We start from the raw sequence: 24,388 nt of genomic DNA, 5'->3' as shown, positions 1-24,388 counted from the left end.
CTCCCCACGTGACTCACCTGAGCACAGACGGCAGCTCCACCGGTACACACTGACCTTTCACACCTCCCCACGTGACTCACCTGAGCACAGACGGCAGCTCCGGCAGTACACACTGACCTTTCATACCTCCCCACGTGACTCACCTGAGCACAGACGGCAGCTTCGCCAGTACACACTGACCTTTCGTACCTCCCGACGTGACTCACCTGAGCACAGACGGCAGCTCCGCCAGTACACACTGACCTTGCATACCTCCCCACGTGACTCACCTGACCACAGACGGCAGCTCCGCCAGTACACACTGACCTTTCATTCCTCCCCACGTGACTCACCTGAGCACAGACATCAGCTCCGCCAGTACACATTGTCCTTTCATACCTCCCCACGTGACTCACCTGGGCACAGACGGCAGCTCCGCCAGTACACACTGTCCTTTCATACCTCCCCACGTGACTCACCTGATCACAGACGGCAGCTCCGCCAGTACACACTGACCTTTCATACCTCCCCACGTGACTCACCTGAGCAAAGACGGCAGCTCCGCCAGTAAACACTGACCTTTCATACCTCCCCACGTGACTCACCTGAGCACAGACAGCAACTCCACCAGTACACACTCACTTTTCATAATTCCCCACGTGACTCACCTGAGCACAGACGGCAGCTCCGCCATTACACACTGACCTTTCATACCTCCCCACGTGACTTACCTGAGCACAGACGGCAGCTCCGCCAGTACACAGTGACCTATCACACCCCCCCACGTAACTCACCTGAGCACAGACGGCAACTCCGCCAGTACACACTGACTTTTCATACCTCCCAACGTGATTCACCTGTGAATACACGGCAGCTCCGCCATTACACACTGACCTTTCATTCCTCCCCACGTGACTCACCTGAGCACAGACGGCAGCTCCGCCAGTACACACTGACCTTTAATACCTCCCCACGTGACTACACCTGAACACAGACGGCAGCTCCGCCAGTACACACTGACCATTCACACCTCCCCACGTGACTCACCTGAGCACAGACGGCAGCGCCGCCAGTACACACTTACCTTTCGTACCTCCCCACGTGACTCACCTGAGCACAGTCGGCAGCTCCGCTAGTACACACTGACCTTCCATACCTCCACACGTGAATCACCTGAGCACAGACGGCAGCTCCGCCAGTACACACTGACCTTTCATACCTCCCTACGTGACTCACCTGATCACAGACGGCAGCTCCGCCAGTACACACTGACCTTTCATACCTCCCCACGTGACTTACCTGAGCACAGACGGCAGCTCCGCCAGTACACACTGATCTTTTATACCTCCCCACGTGACTCACCTGAGCACAGGCGGCAGCTCCGCCAGTACATACTGACCTTCCATACCTCCCCACGTGACTCACCTAATCACAGACGGCAGCTCCGCCGGTATACACTGACCCTTCATACCTCCCCAAGTGACTCACCTGAGCACAGACGGCAGCACCCCCAGTACACACTGACCTTTCATACCTCCCCACGTGACTCACCTGAGCACAGACGGCAGCTCCGCCAGTACACACTGAGCTTTCATACCTCCCCACGTGACTCACCTGAGCACAGACGGCAGCTCCGCCAGTACACACTGACCTTTCATACCTCCCCACGTGACTCACCTGAGCACAGTCGGCAGCTCCGCCAGTACACACTGACCCTCCATACCTCCGCACGTGACTCACCTGAGCACAGACGGCAGCTCCGCCAGTACACACTGACCTTTCATACCTCCCCACGTGACTCACCTGATCACAGACGGCATCTCCGCCAGTACACACTGACCTTTCATACCTCCCCACGTGACTCACCTGAGCACAGACGGCAGCTCCGCCAGTACAAACTGACTTTTCATACGTCCCCACGTGACTCACCTGAGCACAGACGGCAGCTCCGCCAGTACACACTGACCTTTCATACCTCCCCACGTGACTCACCTGAGCACAGACGGCAGCTCCGCCAGTACACACTGACCTTTCATACCAACCACGTGACTCACCTGAGCACAGACGGCAACTCCGCCTGTACACACTGAATTTTCATACCTCCCCACGTGACTCACCTGAGCACAGACGGCAGCTCCGCCATTGCAAACTGACCTTTCATACCTCCCCACGTGACTCACCTGAGCAGAGACGGCAGCTCCGCCAGTAAACACTGACCTTTCATATGTTCCCACGTGACTCACCTTAGCACAGACGGCATCTCCGCCAGTACACACTGACCTTTCATACCTCCCCACGTGACTCACCTGAGCACAGACGGCAGCTCCGCCAGTACACACTGACCCATCATACCTCCCCACGTGACTCACCTGAGCACAGACGGCAGCTGCGTCAGTACACAGTGACCTTTCATACCTCTCCACGTGACTCACCTGGGCACAGATGGCAGCTCCGCCAGTACACACTGACCTTTCATACCTCCCCACGTGACTCACCTGAGCACAGACAGCAGCTCCGCCAGAACACACTGACCTTTCATACCTCCCCACGTGACTCACCTGAGCATAGACAGCAGCTCCGCCAGTACACACTGACCTTTCATACCTCCCCACGTGACTCACCTGAGCACAGACGGCAGCTCCGCCAGTACACACTGACCTTTCATACCTCCCCACGTGACTCACCTGAGCGCAGACGGCAGCTCCGCCAGTACACATTGACCTTTCATACCTCCCCACGTGACTCACCTGAGCACAGATGGCAGCTCCGCCAGTACACACTGACCTTTCATACCGCCCCACGTGACTCACCTGAGCACAGACGGCAGCTCCGCCAGCACACACAGACCTTTCATACTTCCCCACGTGACCCACCTGAGCATAGACGGCAGCTCCGCCAGTACACACTGACCTTTCATACCTCCCCACGTGACTCACCTGAGCACAGACGGCAGCTCCGCCAGTACACACTGACCATTCATACCTCCCCACGTGACTCACCTGAGCACAGACGGCAGCTCCACCGGTACACACTGATCTTTCATTCCTCCCCACGTGACTCACCTGAGCACAGTCGGCAGCTCCGCCAGTACACACTGACCTTTCATACCTCCCCACGTGACTCACCTGATCACAGACGGCATCTCCGCCAGTACACACTGACCTTTCATACCTCCCCACGTGACTCACCTGAGCACAGACGGCAGCTCCGCCAGTACAAACTGACTTTTCATACGTCCCCACGTGACTCACCTGAGCACAGACGGCAGCTCCGCCAGTACACACTGACATTTCATACCTCCCCACATGACTCACCTGAGCACAGACGGCAGCTCCGCCAGTACACACTGACCTTTCATACCAACCACGTGACTCACCTGGGCACAGACGGCACCTCCGCCAGTACACACTGAATTTTCATACCTCCCCACGTGACTCACCTGAGCACAGACGGCAGCTCCGCCATTGCAAACTGACCTTTCATACCTCCCCACGTGACTCACCTGAGCAGAGACGGCAGCTCCGCCAGTAAACACTGACCATTCATATGTCCTCACGTGACTCACCTTAGCACAGACGGCATCTCCGCCAGTACACACTGACCTTTCATACCTCCCCACGTGACTCACCTGAGCACAGACGGCAGCTCCGCCAGTACACACTGACCCATCATACCTCCCCACGTGACTCACCTGAGCACAGACGGCAGCTGCGTCAGTACACAGTGACCTTTCATACCTCTCCACGTGACTCACCTGGGCACAGATGGCAGCTCCGCCAGTACACACTGACCTTTCATACCTCCCCACGTGACTCACCTGAGCACAGACAGCAGCTCCGCCAGAACACACTGACCTTTCATACCTCCCCACGTGACTCACCTGAGCATAGACAGCAGCTGCGCCAGTACACACTGACCTTTCATACCTCCCCACGTGACTCACCTGAGCACAGACGGCAGCTCCGCCAGTACACACTGACCTTTCATACCTCCCCACGTGACTCACCTGAGCACAGACAGCAGCTCCGCCAGTACACACTGACCTTTCATACCTCCCCACGTGACTCACCTGAGCATAGACAGCAGCTCCGCCAGTACACACTGACCTTTCATACCTCAACTCGTGACTCACCTGAGCACAGACGGCAGCTCCGCCAGTACACACTGACCTTTCATACCTCCCCACGTGACTCACCTGAGCGCAGACGGCAGCTCCGCCAGTACACATTGACCTTTCATACCTCCCCACGTGACTCACCTGAGCACAGATGGCAGCTCCGCCAGTACACACTGACCTTTCATACCTCCCCACGTGACTCACCTGAGCACAGACGGCAGCTCCGCCAGCACACGCAGACCTTTCATACTTCCCCACGTGACCCACCTGAGCATAGACGGCAGCTCCGCCAGTACACACTGACCTTTCATACCTCCCCACGTGACTCACCTGAGCACAGACGGCAGCTCCGCCAGTACACACTGACCATTCATACCTCCCCACGTGACTCACCTGAGCACAGACGGCAGCTCCACCGGTACACACTGACCTTTCACACCTCCCCACGTGACTCACCTGAGCACAGACGGCAGCTCCGGCAGTACACACTGACCTTTCATACCTCCCCACGTGACTCACCTGAGCACAGACGGCAGCTTCGCCAGTACACACTGACCTTTCGTACCTCCCGACGTGACTCACCTGAGCACAGACGGCAGCTCCGCCAGTACACACTGACCTTGCATACCTCCCCACGTGACTCACCTGACCACAGACGGCAGCTCCGCCAGTACACACTGACCTTTCATTCCTCCCCACGTGACTCACCTGAGCACAGACATCAGCTCCGCCAGTACACATTGTCCTTTCATACCTCCCCACGTGACTCACCTGGGCACAGACGGCAGCTCCGCCAGTACACACTGTCCTTTCATACCTCCCCACGTGACTCACCTGATCACAGACGGCAGCTCCGCCAGTACACACTGACCTTTCATACCTCCCCACGTGACTCACCTGAGCAAAGACGGCAGCTCCGCCAGTAAACACTGACCTTTCATACCTCCCCACGTGACTCACCTGAGCACAGACAGCAACTCCACCAGTACACACTCACTTTTCATAATTCCCCACGTGACTCACCTGAGCACAGACGGCAGCTCCGCCATTACACACTGACCTTTCATACCTCCCCACGTGACTTACCTGAGCACAGACGGCAGCTCCGCCAGTACACAGTGACCTATCACACCCCCCCACGTAACTCACCTGAGCACAGACGGCAACTCCGCCAGTACACACTGACTTTTCATACCTCCCAACGTGATTCACCTGTGAATACACGGCAGCTCCGCCATTACACACTGACCTTTCATTCCTCCCCACGTGACTCACCTGAGCACAGACGGCAGCTCCGCCAGTACACACTGACCTTTAATACCTCCCCACGTGACTACACCTGAACACAGACGGCAGCTCCGCCAGTACACACTGACCATTCACACCTCCCCACGTGACTCACCTGAGCACAGACGGCAGCTCCGCCAGTACACACTTACCTTTCGTACCTCCCCACGTGACTCACCTGAGCACAGTCGGCAGCTCCGCTAGTACTCACTGACCTTCCATACCTCCACACGTGAATCACCTGAGCACAGACGGCAGCTCCGCCAGTACACACTGACCTTTCATACCTCCCTACGTGACTCACCTGATCACAGACGGCAGCTCCGCCAGTACACACTGACCTTTCATACCTCCCCACGTGACTTACCTGAGCACAGACGGCTGCTCCGCCAGTACACACTGATCTTTTATACCTCCACACGTGACTCACCTGAGCACAGGCGGCAGCTCCGCCAGTACATACTGACCTTCCATACCTCCCCACGTGACTCACCTAATCACAGACGGCAGCTCCGCCGGTACACACTGACCCTTCATACCTCCCCAAGTGACTCACCTGAGCACAGACGGCAGCACCCCCAGTACACACTGACCTTTCATACCTCCCCACGTGACTCACCTGAGCACAGACGGCAGCTCTGCCAGTACACACTGAGCTTTCATACCTCCCCACGTGACTCACCTGAGCACAGACGGCAGCTCCGCCAGTACACACTGACCTTTCATACCTCCCCACGTGACTCACCTGAGCACAGTCGGCAGCTCCGCCAGTACACACTGACCCTCCATACCTCCGCACGTGACTCACCTGAGCACAGACGGCAGCTCCGCCAGTACACACTGACCTTTCATACCTCCCCACGTGACTCACCTGATCACAGACGGCATCTCCGCCAGTACACACTGACCTTTCATACCTCCCCACGTGACTCACCTGAGCACAGACGGCAGCTCCGCCAGTACAAACTGACTTTTCATACGTCCCCACGTGACTCACCTGAGCACAGACGGCAGCTCCGCCAGTACACACTGACCTTTCATACCTCCCCACGTGACTCACCTGAGCACAGACGGCAGCTCCGCCAGTACACACTGACCTTTCATACCAACCACGTGACTCACCTGAGCACAGACGGCAACTCCGCCTGTACACACTGAATTTTCATACCTCCCCACGTGACTCACCTGAGCACAGACGGCAGCTCCGCCATTGCAAACTGACCTTTCATACCTCCCCACGTGACTCACCTGAGCAGAGACGGCAGCTCCGCCAGTAAACACTCACCTTTCATATGTCCCCACGTGACTCACCTTAGCACAGACGGCATCTCCGCCAGTACACACTGACCTTTCATACCTCCCCACGTGACACACCTGAGCACAGACGGCAGCTCCGCCAGTACACACTGACCCATCATACCTCCCCACGTGACTCACCTGAGCACAGACGGCAGCTGCGTCAGTACACAGTGACCTTTCATACCTCTCCACGTGACTCACCTGGGCACAGATGGCAGCTCCGCCAGTACACACTGACCTTTCATACCTCCCCACGTGACTCACCTGAGCACAGACAGCAGCTCCGCCAGAACACACTGACCTTTCATACCTCCCCACGTGACTCACCTGAGCATAGACAGCAGCTCCGCCAGTACACACTGACCTTTCATACCTCCCCACGTGACTCACCTGAGCACAGACGGCAGCTCCGCCAGTACACACTGACCTTTCATACCTCCCCACGTGACTCACCTGAGCGCAGACGGCAGCTCCGCCAGTACACATTGACCTTTCATACCTCCCCACGTGACTCACCTGAGCACAGATGGCAGCTCCTCCAGTACACACTGACCTTTCATACCGCCCCACGTGACTCACCTGAGCACAGACGGCAGCTCCGCCAGCACACACAGACCTTTCATACTTCCCCACGTGACCCACCTGAGCATAGACGGCAGCTCCGCCAGTACACACTGACCTTTCATACCTCCCCACGTGACTCACCTGAGCACAGACGGCAGCTCCGCCAGTACACACTGACCATTCATACCTCCCCACGTGACTCACCTGAGCACAGACGGCAGCTCCACCGGTACACACTGATCTTTCATTCCTCCCCACGTGACTCACCTGAGCACAGTCGGCAGCTCCGCCAGTACACACTGACCTTTCATACCTCCCCACGTGACTCACCTGATCACAGACGGCATCTCCGCCAGTACACACTGACCTTTCATACCTCCCCACGTGACTCACCTGAGCACAGACGGCAGCTCCGGCAGTACAAACTGACTTTTCATACGTCCCCACGTGACTCACCTGAGCACAGACGGCAGCTCCGCCAGTACACACTGACCTTTCATACCTCCCCACATGACTCACCTGAGCACAGACGGCAGCTCCGCCAGTACACACTGACCTTTCATACCAACCACGTGACTCACCTGAGCACAGACGGCACCTCCGCCAGTACACACTGAATTTTCATACCTCCCCACGTGACTCACCTGAGCACAGACGGCAGCTCCGCCATTGCAAACTGACCTTTCATACCTCCCCACGTGACTCACCTGAGCAGAGACGGCAGCTCCGCCAGTAAACACTGACCATTCATATGTCCCCACGTGACTCACCTTAGCACAGACGGCATCTCCGCCAGTACACACTGACCTTTCATACCTCCCCACGTGACTCACCTGAGCACAGACGGCAGCTCCGCCAGTACACACTGACCCATCATACCTCCCCACGTGACTCACCTGAGCACAGACGGCAGCTGCGTCAGTACACAGTGACCTTTCATACCTCTCCACGTGACTCACCTGGGCACAGATGGCAGCTCCGCCAGTACACACTGACCTTTCATACCTCCCCACGTGACTCACCTGAGCACAGACAGCAGCTCCGCCAGAACACACTGACCTTTCATACCTCCCCACGTGACTCACCTGAGCATAGACAGCAGCTCCGCCAGTACACACTGACCTTTCATACCTCCCCACGTGACTCACCTGAGCACAGACGGCAGCTCCGCCAGTACACACTGACCTTTCATACCTCCCCACGTGACTCACCTGAGCGCAGACGGCAGCTCCGCCAGTACACATTGACCTTTCATACCTCCCCACGTGACTCACCTGAGCACAGATGGCAGCTCCGCCAGTACACACTGACCTTTCATACCGCCCCACGTGACTCACCTGAGCACAGACGGCAGCTCCGCCAGCACACACAGACCTTTCATACTTCCCCACGTGACCCACCTGAGCATAGACGGCAGCTCCGCCAGTACACACTGACCTTTCATACCTCCCCACGTGACTCACCTAATCACAGACGGCAGCTCCGCCGGTACACACTGACCCTTCATACCTCCCCAAGTGACTCACCTGAGCACAGACGGCAGCACCCCCAGTACACACTGACCTTTCATACCTCCCCACGTGACTCACCTGAGCACAGACGGCAGCTCTGCCAGTACACACTGAGCTTTCATACCTCCCCACGTGACTCACCTGAGCACAGACGGCAGCTCCGCCAGTACACACTGACCTTTCATACCTCCCCACGTGACTCACCTGAGCACAGTCGGCAGCTCCGCCAGTACACACTGACCCTCCATACCTCCGCACGTGACTCACCTGAGCACAGACGGCAGCTCCGCCAGTACACACTGACCTTTCATACCTCCCCACGTGACTCACCTGATCACAGACGGCATCTCCGCCAGTACACACTGACCTTTCATACCTCCCCACGTGACTCACCTGAGCACAGACGGCAGCTCCGCCAGTACAAACTGACTTTTCATACGTCCCCACGTGACTCACCTGAGCACAGACGGCAGCTCCGCCAGTACACACTGACCTTTCATACCTCCCCACGTGACTCACCTGAGCACAGACGGCAGCTCCGCCAGTACACACTGACCTTTCATACCAACCACGTGACTCACCTGAGCACAGACGGCAACTCCGCCTGTACACACTGAATTTTCATACCTCCCCACGTGACTCACCTGAGCACAGACGGCAGCTCCGCCATTGCAAACTGACCTTTCATACCTCCCCACGTGACTCACCTGAGCAGAGACGGCAGCTCCGCCAGTAAACACTCACCTTTCATATGTCCCCACGTGACTCACCTTAGCACAGACGGCATCTCCGCCAGTACACACTGACCTTTCATACCTCCCCACGTGACACACCTGAGCACAGACGGCAGCTCCGCCAGTACACACTGACCCATCATACCTCCCCACGTGACTCACCTGAGCACAGACGGCAGCTGCGTCAGTACACAGTGACCTTTCATACCTCTCCACGTGACTCACCTGGGCACAGATGGCAGCTCCGCCAGTACACACTGACCTTTCATACCTCCCCACGTGACTCACCTGAGCACAGACAGCAGCTCCGCCAGAACACACTGACCTTTCATACCTCCCCACGTGACTCACCTGAGCATAGACAGCAGCTCCGCCAGTACACACTGACCTTTCATACCTCCCCACGTGACTCACCTGAGCACAGACGGCAGCTCCGCCAGTACACACTGACCTTTCATACCTCCCCACGTGACTCACCTGAGCGCAGACGGCAGCTCCGCCAGTACACATTGACCTTTCATACCTCCCCACGTGACTCACCTGAGCACAGATGGCAGCTCCTCCAGTACACACTGACCTTTCATACCGCCCCACGTGACTCACCTGAGCACAGACGGCAGCTCCGCCAGCACACACAGACCTTTCATACTTCCCCACGTGACCCACCTGAGCATAGACGGCAGCTCCGCCAGTACACACTGACCTTTCATACCTCCCCACGTGACTCACCTGAGCACAGACGGCAGCTCCGCCAGTACACACTGACCATTCATACCTCCCCACGTGACTCACCTGAGCACAGACGGCAGCTCCACCGGTACACACTGATCTTTCATTCCTCCCCACGTGACTCACCTGAGCACAGTCGGCAGCTCCGCCAGTACACACTGACCTTTCATACCTCCCCACGTGACTCACCTGATCACAGACGGCATCTCCGCCAGTACACACTGACCTTTCATACCTCCCCACGTGACTCACCTGAGCACAGACGGCAGCTCCGGCAGTACAAACTGACTTTTCATACGTCCCCACGTGACTCACCTGAGCACAGACGGCAGCTCCGCCAGTACACACTGACCTTTCATACCTCCCCACATGACTCACCTGAGCACAGACGGCAGCTCCGCCAGTACACACTGACCTTTCATACCAACCACGTGACTCACCTGAGCACAGACGGCACCTCCGCCAGTACACACTGAATTTTCATACCTCCCCACGTGACTCACCTGAGCACAGACGGCAGCTCCGCCATTGCAAACTGACCTTTCATACCTCCCCACGTGACTCACCTGAGCAGAGACGGCAGCTCCGCCAGTAAACACTGACCATTCATATGTCCCCACGTGACTCACCTTAGCACAGACGGCATCTCCGCCAGTACACACTGACCTTTCATACCTCCCCACGTGACTCACCTGAGCACAGACGGCAGCTCCGCCAGTACACACTGACCCATCATACCTCCCCACGTGACTCACCTGAGCACAGACGGCAGCTGCGTCAGTACACAGTGACCTTTCATACCTCTCCACGTGACTCACCTGGGCACAGATGGCAGCTCCGCCAGTACACACTGACCTTTCATACCTCCCCACGTGACTCACCTGAGCACAGACAGCAGCTCCGCCAGAACACACTGACCTTTCATACCTCCCCACGTGACTCACCTGAGCATAGACAGCAGCTCCGCCAGTACACACTGACCTTTCATACCTCCCCACGTGACTCACCTGAGCACAGACGGCAGCTCCGCCAGTACACACTGACCTTTCATACCTCCCCACGTGACTCACCTGAGCGCAGACGGCAGCTCCGCCAGTACACATTGACCTTTCATACCTCCCCACGTGACTCACCTGAGCACAGATGGCAGCTCCGCCAGTACACACTGACCTTTCATACCGCCCCACGTGACTCACCTGAGCACAGACGGCAGCTCCGCCAGCACACACAGACCTTTCATACTTCCCCACGTGACCCACCTGAGCATAGACGGCAGCTCCGCCAGTACACACTGACCTTTCATACCTCCCCACGTGACTCACCTGAGCACAGACGGCAGCTCCGCCAGTACACACTGACCATTCTTACCTCCCCACGTGACTCACCTGAGCACAGACGGCAGCTCCACCGGTACACACTGATCTTTCATTCCTCCCCACGTGACTCACCTGAGCACAGTCGGCAGCTCCGCCAGTACACACTGACCTTCCATACCTCCCGACATGACTCACCTGATCACAGACGGCATTTCCGCCAGTTCACACTGACCTTTCATACCTCCCCACGTGACTCACCTGAGCACAGACGGCAGCTCCGCCAGTACACACTGACCTTTCATAACTCCCCACGTGACCCTCCTGAGCACAGACGGCAGCTCCGCCAGTACACACTGACCTTTTTTACCTCCCCACGTGACTCACCTGATCACAGGCGGCAGCTGCGCCAGTACACACTGACCTTTTATACCTCCCCACGTGAATCACCTGAGCACAGACGGCAGCTCCGCCAGTACACACTGACCTTTCTTACCTCCCCATGTGACTCACCTGAGCACAGACGGCAGCTCCGCCAGCACACACTGACCTTTCATACTTCCCCACGTGACCCACCTGAGCACAGACGCCAACTCCGCCAGTACACACTGACTTTTCACACCTCCCCAGGTGTCTCACCTGAGCACAGACGGCAGCTCCGCCATTAAACACTGACCTTTCATACCTCCCCACGTGACTCACCTGAGCACAGACGGCAGCTCCGCAAGTACACACAGACCTTTCTTACCTCCCCACGTGACTCACCTGAGCGCAGACGGCAGCTCCGCCAGTACACACTGACCTTTCATACCTCCCCACGTGACTCACCTGACACAGACGGCAACTCCGCCAGTACACACTGACCTTTCATACCTCCCCACGTGACTCACCTGAGCACAGACGGCAGCTCCGCCAGTACACACTGACCTTTCATACCTCCCCACGTGACTCACCTCAGCACAGACGGCAGCTCCGCAAGTACACACTGACCTTTCATACCTCCCCACGTGACTCACCTGAGCACAGACGGCAGCTCCGCCTGTACACACTGACCACTCATACCTCCCCACGTGACTCACCTGAGCACAGACGGCAGCTCCGCCGGTACACACTGATCTTTCATACCTCCCCACGTGACTCACCTGAGCACAGTCGGCAGCTCCGCCAGTACACACTGACCTTCCATACCTCCCGACATGACTCACCTGATCACAGACGGCATTTCCGCCAGTACACACTGACCTTTCATACCTCCCCACGTGACTGACATGAGCACAGACAGCAGCTCCGCCAGTACACAGTGACCTTTCATACCTCCCCACGTGACTCACCTGAGCACAGACGGCAGCTCCGCCGGTACACACTGATCTTTCATACCACCCCACGTGACTCACCTGAGCACAGTCGGCAGCTCCGCCACTACACACTGACCTTCCATACCTCCCCACGTGACTCACCTGATCACAGACGGTAGCTCCGCCAGTACACACTGACCTTTCATACCTCCCCACGTGACTCACCTGAGCACAGACGGCAGCTCCGCCAGTACACACTGACCTTTCATACCTCCCCACGTGACCCTCCTGAGCACAGACGGCAGCTCCGCCAGTACACACTGACGTTTTTTACCTCCCCACGTGACTCACCTGATCACAGACGGCAGCTTCGCCAGTACACACTGACCTTTTATACCTCCCCACGTGACTCACCTGAGCGCAGACGGCAGCTCCGCCAGTACACACTGACCTTTCATACCTCCCCACGTGACTCACCTGAGCACAGTCGGCAGCTCCGCCAGTACACACTGACCTTTCATACCTCCCCACGTGACTCACCTGAGCACAGACGGGTGCTCCGCCGGTACACAGTGACCTTTCATACCACCTCTTGTGACTCACCTGAGCACAGACGGCAGCTCCGCCAGTACGCACTGTCCTTTCATACCTCCCCACGTGACTCACCTGAGCACAGACGGCAGCTCCGCCAGTACACACTGTCCCTTGATACCTCCCCACGTGACTCACCTGAGCACAGTCGGCAGCTCCGCCAGTACACACTGACCTTCCATACCTCCCGACATGACTCACCTGATCACAGACGGCATTTCCGCCAGTACACACTGACCTTTCATACCTCCCCACGTGACTCACTTGAGCACAGACTGCAGCTCCGCCAGTACACACTGACCTTTCATACCTCCCTACGTGACTCACCTGAGCACAGACGGCAGCTCCGCCAGTACACACTGACCTTTCATACCTCCCCACGTGACCCACCTGAGCATAGACGGCAGCTCCGCCAGTACACACTAACCTTTCATACCTCCCCACGTGACTCACATGAGCACAGACAGCAGCTCCGCCAGTACACACTGACCTTTCATACCTCCCCACGTGACTCACCTGAGCACAGACGGCAGCTCCGCCGGTACACACTGATCTTTCATACCACCCCACGTGACTCACCTGAGCACAGTCGGCAGCTCCGCCAGTACACACTGACCTTCCATACCTCCCCACGTGACTCACCTGACCACAGACGGTAGCTCCGCCAGTACACACTGACCTTTCATACCTCTCCACGTGACTCACCTGAGCACAGACGGCAGCTCCGCCAGTACACACTGACCTTTCACACCTCCCCACGTGACCCTCCTGAGCACAGACGGCAGCTCCGCCAGTACACACTGACGTTTTTTACCTCCCCACGTGACTCACCTGATCACAGGCGGCAGCTCCGCCAGTACACACTGACCTTTCATACCTCCCCACGTCACTCACCTGAGCACAGACGGCAGCTCCGCAAGTATACGCAGACCTTTCTTACCTCCCCACGTGACTCACCTGAGCACAGACGGCAGCTCCGCCAGTACACACTGACCTTTCATACCTCCCCACGTGACTCACCTGACCACAGACGGCAACTCCGCCAGTACACACTGACTTTTCATACCTCCCCACGTGACTCACCTGAGCCCAGACGGCAGCTCCGCCATTACACACTGACCTTTCATACCTCCCCACGTGACTCACCTGAGCACAGACAGCAGCTCCGCAAGTACACACTGAAGCTTCTTACCTCCCCACGTGACTCACCTGAGCACAGACGGCAGCTCCGCCAGTACACACTGACCTTTCATACCTCCCCACGTGACCCTCGTGAGCACAGACGGCAGCTCCGCCAGTACACACTGACGTTTTTTACCTCCCCACGTGACTCACCTGATCACAGGCGGCAGCTCCGCCAGTACACACTGACCTTTCATACCTCCCCACGTCACTCACCTGAGCACAGACGGCAGCTCCGCAAGTACACACAGACCTTTCTTACCTCCCCACGTGACTCACCTGAGCACAGACGGCAGCTCCGCCAGTACACACTGACCTTTCATACCTCCCCACGTGACTCACCTGAGCACAGACGGCAACTCCGCCAGTACACACTGACTTTTCATACCTCCCCACGTGACTCACCTGAGCCCAGACGGCAGCTCCGCCATTACACACTGACCTTTCATACCTCCCCACGTGACTCACCTGAGCACAGACAGCATCTCCGCAAGTACACACTGAAGCTTCTTACCTCCCCACGTGACTCACCTGAGCACAGACGGCAGATCCGCCAGTACACACTAACCTTTCATACCTCCCCACGTGACTCACCTGAGCACAGACGGCAACTCCGCCAGTACACACTGACTTTTCATACCTCCCTACGTGACTCACCTGAGCACAGACGGCAGCTCCGCCATTGCACACTGACCTCTCATACCTCCTTACGTGACTCACCTGAGCAGAGACGGCAGCTCCGCCAGTAAACACTGACCTTTCATACCTCCCCACGTGACTCACCTGAACATAGACGCTAGCTCCGCCAGTAGACACTGACCTTTCATACCTCCACACGTGACTCACCTGAGCACAGACACCCGCTCCGCCAGTACACACTGTCCTTTCATACCTCCCCACGTGACTCACCTGAGCACAGACGGCAGCTCCGCCAGTACACACTGACCTTTCATACCTCCCCAAGTGACTCACCTGAGCACAGACGGCAGCTCCACCAGTACACACTGACCTTTCATACATCCCCACGTGACTCACCTGAGCACAGACGGCAGCTCCGCCAGTACACACTGACCTTCCATACCTCCACACGTTACGCTCCTGAGCACAGACGGCAGCTCCGCCAGTACACACTGTCCTTTGATTCCTCCCCACGTGACTCACCTGAGCACAGACGGCAGCTCCGCCAATACGCACTGGCCTATCATACCTCCCCACGAGACTCACCTGAGCACAGATGGCAGCTCCGCCAGTAGACACTGACCTTTCATACCTCCCCACGTCACTGACCTGAGCACAGAAGGCAGCTCCGCCAAGACGCACTAACCTACCATACCTCCCCACGTGACTCACCTGAGCACAGACGGCAGCTCCGCCAGTAAACACTATCCTTACCTACCCCCCCAAGTGACTCACCTGAACACAGACGGCAGATCCGCCAGAACACACTGAACTTTCATACGTCCCCACGTGACTCACCTGAGCAGATGTGGCAGCTCCGCCAGTACACACTGACCTTTCATACCTCCCCACGTGACTCACCTGAGCACAGGCGGCAGCTCTGCCAATACGCACTGGCCTATCATACCTCCCCTCATGACTCACCTGAGCACAGACGGCAGCTCCGCCAGTACACACTGACCTCTCATAACTCCCCACGTGACGCACCTAAGCGCAGATGGCAGCTCCGCCACTACACACTGACCTTTCGTACCTCCCCACGTAACTCACCTGAGCAGAGATGGCAGCTCCACCAGTACACACTGACCTTTCATACCTACCCACGTAATTCACCTGAGCAGAGACGGCAGCTCCGCCAGTACACACTGACCTTTCATACCTCCCCACGTGACTCACCTGAGCATAGACAGCAGCTCCGCCAGTACACACTGACCTTTCATACCTCCCCACGTGACTCACCTGAGCACAGACGGCAGCTCCGCCAGTACACACTGACCTTTCATACCTCCCCACGTGACTCACCTGAGCGCAGACGGCAGCTCCGCCAGTACACATTGACCTTTCATACCTCCCCACGTGACTCACCTGAGCACAGATGGCAGCTCCGCCAGTACACACTGACCTTTCATACCACCCCACGTGACTCACCTGAGCACAGACGGCAGCTCCGCCAGCACACACAGACCTTTCATACTTCCCCACGTGACCCACCTGAGCATAGACGGCAGCTCCGCCAGTACACACTGACCTTTCATACCTCCCCACGTGACTCACCTGAGCACAGACGGCAGCTCCGCCAGTACACACTGACCATTCTTACCTCCCCACGTGACTCACCTGAGCACAGACGGCAGCTCCACCGGTACACACTGATCTTTCATTCCTCCCCACGTGACTCACCTGAGCACAGTCGGCAGCTCCGCCAGTACACACTGACCTTCCATACCTCCCGACATGACTCACCTGATCACAGACGGCATTTCCGCCAGTTCACACTGACCTTTCATACCTCCCCACGTGACTCACCTGAGCACAGACGGCAGCTCCGCCAGTACACACTGACCTTTCATAACTCCCCACGTGACCCTCCTGAGCACAGACGGCAGCTCCGCCAGTACACACTGACCTTTTTTACCTCCCCACGTGACTCACCTGATCACAGGCGGCAGCTGCGCCAGTACACACTGACCTTTTATACCTCCCCACGTGACTCACCTGAGCACAGACGGCAGCTCCGCCAGTACACACTGACCTTTCTTACCTCCCCATGTGACTCACCTGAGCACAGACGGCAGCTCCGCCAGCACACACTGACCTTTCATACTTCCCCACGTGACCCACCTGAGCACAGACGCCAACTCCGCCAGTACACACTGACTTTTCACACCTCCCCAGGTGTCTCACCTGAGCACAGACGGCAGCTCCGCCATTAAACACTGACCTTTCATACCTCCCCACGTGACTCACCTGAGCACAGACGGCAGCTCCGCAAGTACACACAGACCTTTCTTACCTCCCCACGTGACTCACCTGAGCGCAGACGGCAGCTCCGCCAGTACACACTGACCTTTCATACCTCCCCACGTGACTCACCTGACACAGACGGCAACTCCGCCAGTACACACTGACCTTTCATACCTCCCCACGTGACTCACCTGAGCACAGACGGCAGCTCCGCCAGTACACACTGACCTTTCATACCTCCCCACGTGACTCAAATCAGCACAGACGGCAGCTCCGCAAGTACACACTGACCTTTCATACCTCCCCACGTGACTCACCTGAGCACAGACGGCAGCTCCGCCAGTACACACTGACCATTCATACCTCCCCACGTGACTCACCTGAGCACAGACGGCAGCTCCGCCGGTACACACTGATCTTTCATACCTCCCCACGTGACTCACCTGAGCACAGTCGGCAGCTCCGCCAGTACACACTGACCTTCCATACCTCCCGACATGACTCACCTGATCACAGACGGCATTTCCGCCAGTACACACTGACCTTTCATACCTCCCCACGTGACTCACTTGAGCACAGACTGCAGCTCAGCCAGTACACACTGACCTTTCATACCTCCCCACGTGACTCACCTGAGCACAGACGGCAGCTCCGCCAGTACACACTGACCTTTCATACCTCCCCACGTGACCCACCTGAGCATAGACGGCAGCTCCGCCAGTACACACTGACCTTTCATACCTCCCCACGTGACTGACATGAGCACAGACAGCAGCTCCGCCAGTACACAGTGACCTTTCATACCTCCCCACGTGACTCACCTGAGCACAGACGGCAGCTCCGCCGGTACACACTGATCTTTCATACCACCCCACGTGACTCACCTGAGCACAGTCGGCAGCTCCGCCACTACACACTGACCTTCCATACCTCCCCACGTGACTCACCTGATCACAGACGGTAGCTCCGCCAGTACACACTGACCTTTCATACCTCCCCACGTGACTCACCTGAGCACAGACGGCAGCTCCGCCAGTACACACTGACCTTTCATACCTCCCCACGTGACCCTCCTGAGCACAGACGGCAGCTCCGCCAGTACACACTGACGTTTTTTACCTCCCCACGTGACTCACCTGATCACAGGCTGCAGCTCCGCCAGTACACACTGACCTTTTATACCTCCCCACGTGACTCACCTGAGCGCAGACGGCAGCTCCGCCAGTACACACTGACCTTTCATACCACCCCACGTGACTCACCTGAGCACAGACGCCAACTCCGCCAGTACACACTGACTTTTCATACCTCCCCAGGTGTCTCACCTGAGCACAGACGGCAGCTCCGCCATTAAACACTGACCTTTCATACCTCCCCACGTGACTCACCTGAGCACAGACGGCAGCTCCGCAAGTACCCACAGACGTTTCTTACCTCCCCACGTGACTCACCTGAGCACAGACGGCAGCTCCGCCAGTACACACTGACCTTTCATACCTCCCCACGTGACTCACCTGAGCACAGACGGCAACTCCGCCAGTAAACACTGACTTTTCATACCTCCCCACGTGACTCACCTGAGCACTGACGGCAGCTCCGCCAGTACACACTGACCTTTCATACCTCCCCACGTGACTCACCTGAGCACAGACGGCAGCTCCGCAAGTACACACTGAAGCTTCTTACCCTCCCACGTGACTCACCTGAGCACAGACGGCAGCTCCGCCAGTACACACTGACCTTTCATACCTCCCCACGTGACTCACCTGAGCACAGACGGCAACTCCGCCAGTACACACTGACTTTTCATACCTCCCCACGTGACTCACCTGAGCAGAGACGGCAGCTCCGCCATTGCACACTGACCTCTCATACCTCCTTACGTGACTCACCCGACCAGAGACGGCAGCTCCGCCAGTAAACACTGACCTTTCATACCTCCCCACGTGACTCACCTTAGCACAGACGGCAGCTCTGCCAGTACACACTGACCTTTCATACCTCCCCACGTGACTCACCTGAGCACAGACGGCAGCTCCGCCAGTACACTCTGACCTATCATACCTCCCCACGTGACTCACCTGAGCACAGACGGCAGCTGCGCCAGTACACAGTGACCTTTCATACCTCTCCACGTGACTCACCTGAGCACAGATGGCAGCTCCGCCAGTACACACTGACCTTTCTTACCTCCCCACGTGACTCACCTGAGCACAGATGGCAGCTCCGCCAGTACACACTGACCTTTCATACCTCCCCACGTGACTCACCTGAGCACCGACGGCAGCTCCGCCAGTACACACTGACCTTTCATACCTCCCCACGTGACTCACCTGAGCACAGACGGCAGCTCCGCCAGTACACACTGACCTTTCATACCTCCCCACGTGACTCACCTGAGCACAGTCGGCAGCTCCGCCAGTACACACTGACCTTTCATACCTCCCCACGTGACTCACCTGAGCACAGACGGGTGCTCCGCCGGTACACAGTGACCTTTCATACCACCTCTTGTGACTCACCTGAGCACAGACGGCAGCTCCGCCAGTACGCACTGTCCTTTCATACCTCCCCACGTGACTCACCTGAGCACAGACGGCAGCTCCGCCAGTACACACTGTCCCTTGATACCTCCCCACGTGACTCACCTGAGCACAGTCGGCAGCTCCGCCAGTACACACTGACCTTCCATACCTCCCGACATGACTCACCTGATCACAGACGGCATTTCCGCCAGTACACACTGACCTTTCATACCTCCCCACGTGACTCACTTGAGCACAGACTGCAGCTCCGCCAGTACACACTGACCTTTCATACCTCCCTACGTGACTCACCTGAGCACAGACGGCAGCTCCGCCAGTACACACTGACCTTTCATACCTCCCCACGTGACCCACCTGAGCATAGACGGCAGCTCCGCCAGTACACACTAACCTTTCATACCTCCCCACGTGACTCACATGAGCACAGACAGCAGCTCCGCCAGTACACACTGACCTTTCATACCTCCCCACGTGACTCACCTGAGCACAGACGGCAGCTCCGCCGGTACACACTGATCTTTCATACCACCCCACGTGACTCACCTGAGCACAGTCGGCAGCTCCGCCAGTACACACTGACCTTCCATACCTCCCCACGTGACTCACCTGATCACAGACGGTAGCTCCGCCAGTACACACTGACCTTTCATACCTCTCCACGTGACTCACCTGAGCACAGACGGCAGCTCCGCCAGTACACACTGACCTTTCACACCTCCCCACGTGACCCTCCTGAGCACAGACGGCAGCTCCGCCAGTACACACTGACGTTTTTTACCTCCCCACGTGACTCACCTGATCACAGGCGGCAGCTCCGCCAGTACACACTGACCTTTCATACCTCCCCACGTCACTCACCTGAGCACAGACGGCAGCTCCGCAAGTATACGCAGACCTTTCTTACCTCCCCACGTGACTCACCTGAGCACAGACGGCAGCTCCGCCAGTACACACTGACCTTTCATACCTCCCCACGTGACTCACCTGACCACAGACGGCAACTCCGCCAGTACACACTGACTTTTCATACCTCCCCACGTGACTCACCTGAGCCCAGACGGCAGCTCCACCATTACACACTGACCTTTCATACCTCCCCACGTGACTCACCTGAGCACAGACAGCAGCTCCGCAAGTACACACTGAAGCTTCTTACCTCCCCACGTGACTCACCTGAGCACAGACGGCAGCTCCGCCAGTACACACTGACCTTTCATACCTCCCCACGTGACCCTCCTGAGCACAGACGGCAGCTCCGCCAGTACACACTGACGTTTTTTACCTCCCCACGTGACTCACCTGATCACAGGCGGCAGCTCCGCCAGTACACACTGACCTTTCATACCTCCCCACGTCACTCACCTGAGCACAGACGGCAGCTCCGCAAGTACACACAGACCTTTCTTACCTCCCCACGTGACTCACCTGAGCACAGACGGCAGCTCCGCCAGTACACACTGACCTTTCATACCTCCCCACGTGACTCACCTGAGCACAGACGGCAACTCCGCCAGTACACACTGACTTTTCATACCTCCCCACGTGACTCACCTGAGCCCAGACGGCAGCTCCGCCATTACACACTGACCTTTCATACCTCCCCACGTGACTCACCTGAGCACAGACAGCATCTCCGCAAGTACACACTGAAGCTTCTTACCTCCCCACGTGACTCACCTGAGCACAGACGGCAGATCCGCCAGTACACACTAACCTTTCATACCTCCCCACGTGACTCACCTGAGCACAGACGGCAACTCCGCCAGTACACACTGACTTTTCATACCTCCCTACGTGACTCACCTGAGCACAGACGGCAGCTCCGCCATTGCACACTGACCTCTCATACCTCCTTACGTGACTCACCTGAGCAGAGACGGCAGCTCCGCCAGTAAACACTGACTTTTCATACCTCCCCACGTGACTCACCTTAGCACAGACGGCAGCTCCGCCAGTAAACACTGACCTTTCATACCTCAACACCTGACTCACCTGAGCACAGACGGCAGCTCCGCCAGTACACACTGACCTATCATACCTCCCCACGTGACTCAACTGAGCACAGACGGCAGCTGCGCCAGTACACAGTGACCTTTCATACCTCTCCACGTGACTCACCTGAGCACAGATGGCAGCTCCGCCAGTACACACTGACCTTTCATACCTCCCCACGTGACTCACCTGAGCACAGACGGCAGCTCCGCCAGTGCACACTGACCTTTCATACCTCCCCACGTGACTCACCTGAGCACAGACAGCAGCTCCGCAAGTACACACTGAAGCTTCTTACCACCCCACGTGACTCACCTGAGCACAGACGGCAGCTCCGCCAGTACACACTGACCTTTCATACCTCCCCACGTGACTCACCTGAGCACAGACGGCAACTACGCCAGTACACACTGACTTTTCATACCCCCTACGTGACTCACCTGAGCACAGACGGCAGCTCCGCCATTGCACACTGACCTCTCATACCTCCTTACGTGACTCACCTGAGCAGAGACGGCAGCTCCGCCAGTAAACATTGTCCTTTCATACCTCCCCACGTTTCTCACCTTAGCACAGACGGCAGCTCCGCCAGTAAACACTGACCTTTCATACCTCAACACCTGACTCACCTGAGCACAGACGGCAGCTCCGCCAGTACACACTGACCTATCATACCTCCAAACGTGACTCACCTGAGCACAGACGGCAGCTGCGCCAGTACACAGTGACCTTTCATACCTCTCCACGTGACTCACCTGAGCACAGATGGCAGCTCCGCCAGTACACACTGACCTTTCATACCTCCCCACGTGACTCACCTGAGCACAGACGGCAGCTCCGCCAGTACACACTGACCTTTCATACCTCCCCACGTGACTCACCTGAGCACAGACGGCAGCTCCGCCAGTACACACTGACCTTTCATACCTCCCCACATGACCCACCTGAGCATAGACGGCAGCTCCGCCAGTACACAGTGACCTTTCATACCTTCCCACGTGACTCACCTGAGCACAGACGGCAGCTCCGCCAGTACACACTGTCCTTTCATACCTCCCCACGTGACACACCTGAGCACAGACGGCAGCTCCGCCAGTACACACTGACCTTTCATACCTCCCCACGTGACTCACCTGAACATAGACGCTAGCTCCGCCAGTAGACACTGACCTTTCATACCTCCACACGTGACTCACCTGAGCACAGACACCCGCTCCGCCAGTACACACTGTCCTTTCATACCTCCCCACGTGACTCACCTGAGCACAGACGGCAGCTCCGCCAGTACACACTGACCTTTCATACCTCCCCAAGTGACTCACCTGAGCACAGACGGCAGCTCCACCAGTACACACTGACCTTTCATACATCCCCACGTGACTCACCTGAGCACAGACGGCAGCTCCGCCAGTACACACTGACCTTCCATACCTCCACACGTTACGCTCCTGAGCACAGACGGCAGCTCCGCCAGTACACACTGTCCTTTGATTCCTCCCCACGTGACTCACCTGAGCACATACGGCAGCTCCGCCAATACGCACTGGCCTATCATACCTCCCCACGAGACTCACCTGAGCACAGATGGCAGCTCCGCCAGTAGACACTGACCTTTCATACCTCCCCACGTCACTGACCTGAGCACAGAAGGCAGCTCCGCCAAGACGCACTAACCTACCATACCTCCCCACGTGACTCACCTGAGCACAGACGGCAGCTCCGCCAGTAAACACTATCCTTACCTACCCCCCCAAGTGACTCACCTGAACACAGACGGCAGATCCGCCAGAACACACTGAACTTTCATACGTCCCCACGTGACTCACCTGAGCAGATGTGGCAGCTCCGCCAGTACACACTGACCTTTCATACCTCCCCACGTGACTCACCTGAGCACAGGCGGCAGCTCTGCCAATACGCACTGGCCTATCATACCTCCCCTCATGACTCACCTGAGCACAGACGGCAGCTCCGCCAGTACACACTGACCTCTCATAACTCCCCACGTGACGCACCTAAGCGCAGATGGCAGCTCCGCCACTACACACTGACCTTTCGTACCTCCCCACGTAACTCACCTGAGCAGAGATGGCAGCTCCACCAGTACACACTGACCTTTCATACCTACCCACGTAATTCACCTGAGCAGAGACGGCAGCTCCGCCAGTACACACTGGCCTATCATACCTCCCCACGTGACTCACCTGAGCACAGACGGCAGCTCCGCCAGTACACACTGACCTTTCATACCTCCCCACGTGACTCTCCTGAGAACAGACGGCAGCTCCGCCAGTACACAGGGACCTCTCATACCTCCCCACGTGACT

At 57.3% G+C, this 24,388-nt stretch overlaps 1 protein-coding gene across 1 annotated transcript in view; it reads right to left on the bottom strand.

The window, feature by feature from the left end:
* Nucleotides 1-23,431, bottom strand: part of LOC126412569 (uncharacterized) — a 175,245-nt gene extending 151,814 nt beyond the window's left edge. The window contains exons 1-20 of the mRNA XM_050082213.1: nucleotides 23,384-23,431; nucleotides 21,621-21,683; nucleotides 21,369-21,431; nucleotides 21,054-21,179; nucleotides 20,865-20,927; nucleotides 20,550-20,738; nucleotides 16,708-16,833; nucleotides 11,417-11,542; nucleotides 10,787-10,975; nucleotides 10,284-10,472; nucleotides 10,095-10,220; nucleotides 8,962-9,024; nucleotides 8,773-8,835; nucleotides 8,584-8,646; nucleotides 7,954-8,142; nucleotides 7,451-7,639; nucleotides 7,262-7,387; nucleotides 4,301-4,426; nucleotides 3,482-3,670; nucleotides 2,790-2,915 (exon numbers count right to left, since the gene is read on the bottom strand). Coding sequence (XP_049938170.1) covers nucleotides 2,790-2,915; nucleotides 3,482-3,670; nucleotides 4,301-4,426; nucleotides 7,262-7,387; nucleotides 7,451-7,639; nucleotides 7,954-8,142; nucleotides 8,584-8,646; nucleotides 8,773-8,835; nucleotides 8,962-9,024; nucleotides 10,095-10,220; nucleotides 10,284-10,472; nucleotides 10,787-10,975; nucleotides 11,417-11,542; nucleotides 16,708-16,833; nucleotides 20,550-20,738; nucleotides 20,865-20,927; nucleotides 21,054-21,179; nucleotides 21,369-21,431; nucleotides 21,621-21,683; nucleotides 23,384-23,431 — 2,442 coding nt within the window. The remainder of the gene's footprint in view (nucleotides 1-2,789; nucleotides 2,916-3,481; nucleotides 3,671-4,300; nucleotides 4,427-7,261; nucleotides 7,388-7,450; nucleotides 7,640-7,953; nucleotides 8,143-8,583; nucleotides 8,647-8,772; nucleotides 8,836-8,961; nucleotides 9,025-10,094; nucleotides 10,221-10,283; nucleotides 10,473-10,786; nucleotides 10,976-11,416; nucleotides 11,543-16,707; nucleotides 16,834-20,549; nucleotides 20,739-20,864; nucleotides 20,928-21,053; nucleotides 21,180-21,368; nucleotides 21,432-21,620; nucleotides 21,684-23,383) is intronic.
* Nucleotides 23,432-24,388: the final 957 nt, after the last annotated feature.

Source organism: Schistocerca serialis, chromosome 7 (genome assembly GCF_023864345.2).
Source record: "Schistocerca serialis cubense isolate TAMUIC-IGC-003099 chromosome 7, iqSchSeri2.2, whole genome shotgun sequence".
Classification (NCBI taxonomy): Eukaryota; Metazoa; Arthropoda; class Insecta; order Orthoptera; family Acrididae; genus Schistocerca; species Schistocerca serialis.
The sequence above is the reverse complement of the archived record's forward strand: the minus strand, read 5'-3'. Positions and strand labels throughout refer to the sequence as shown.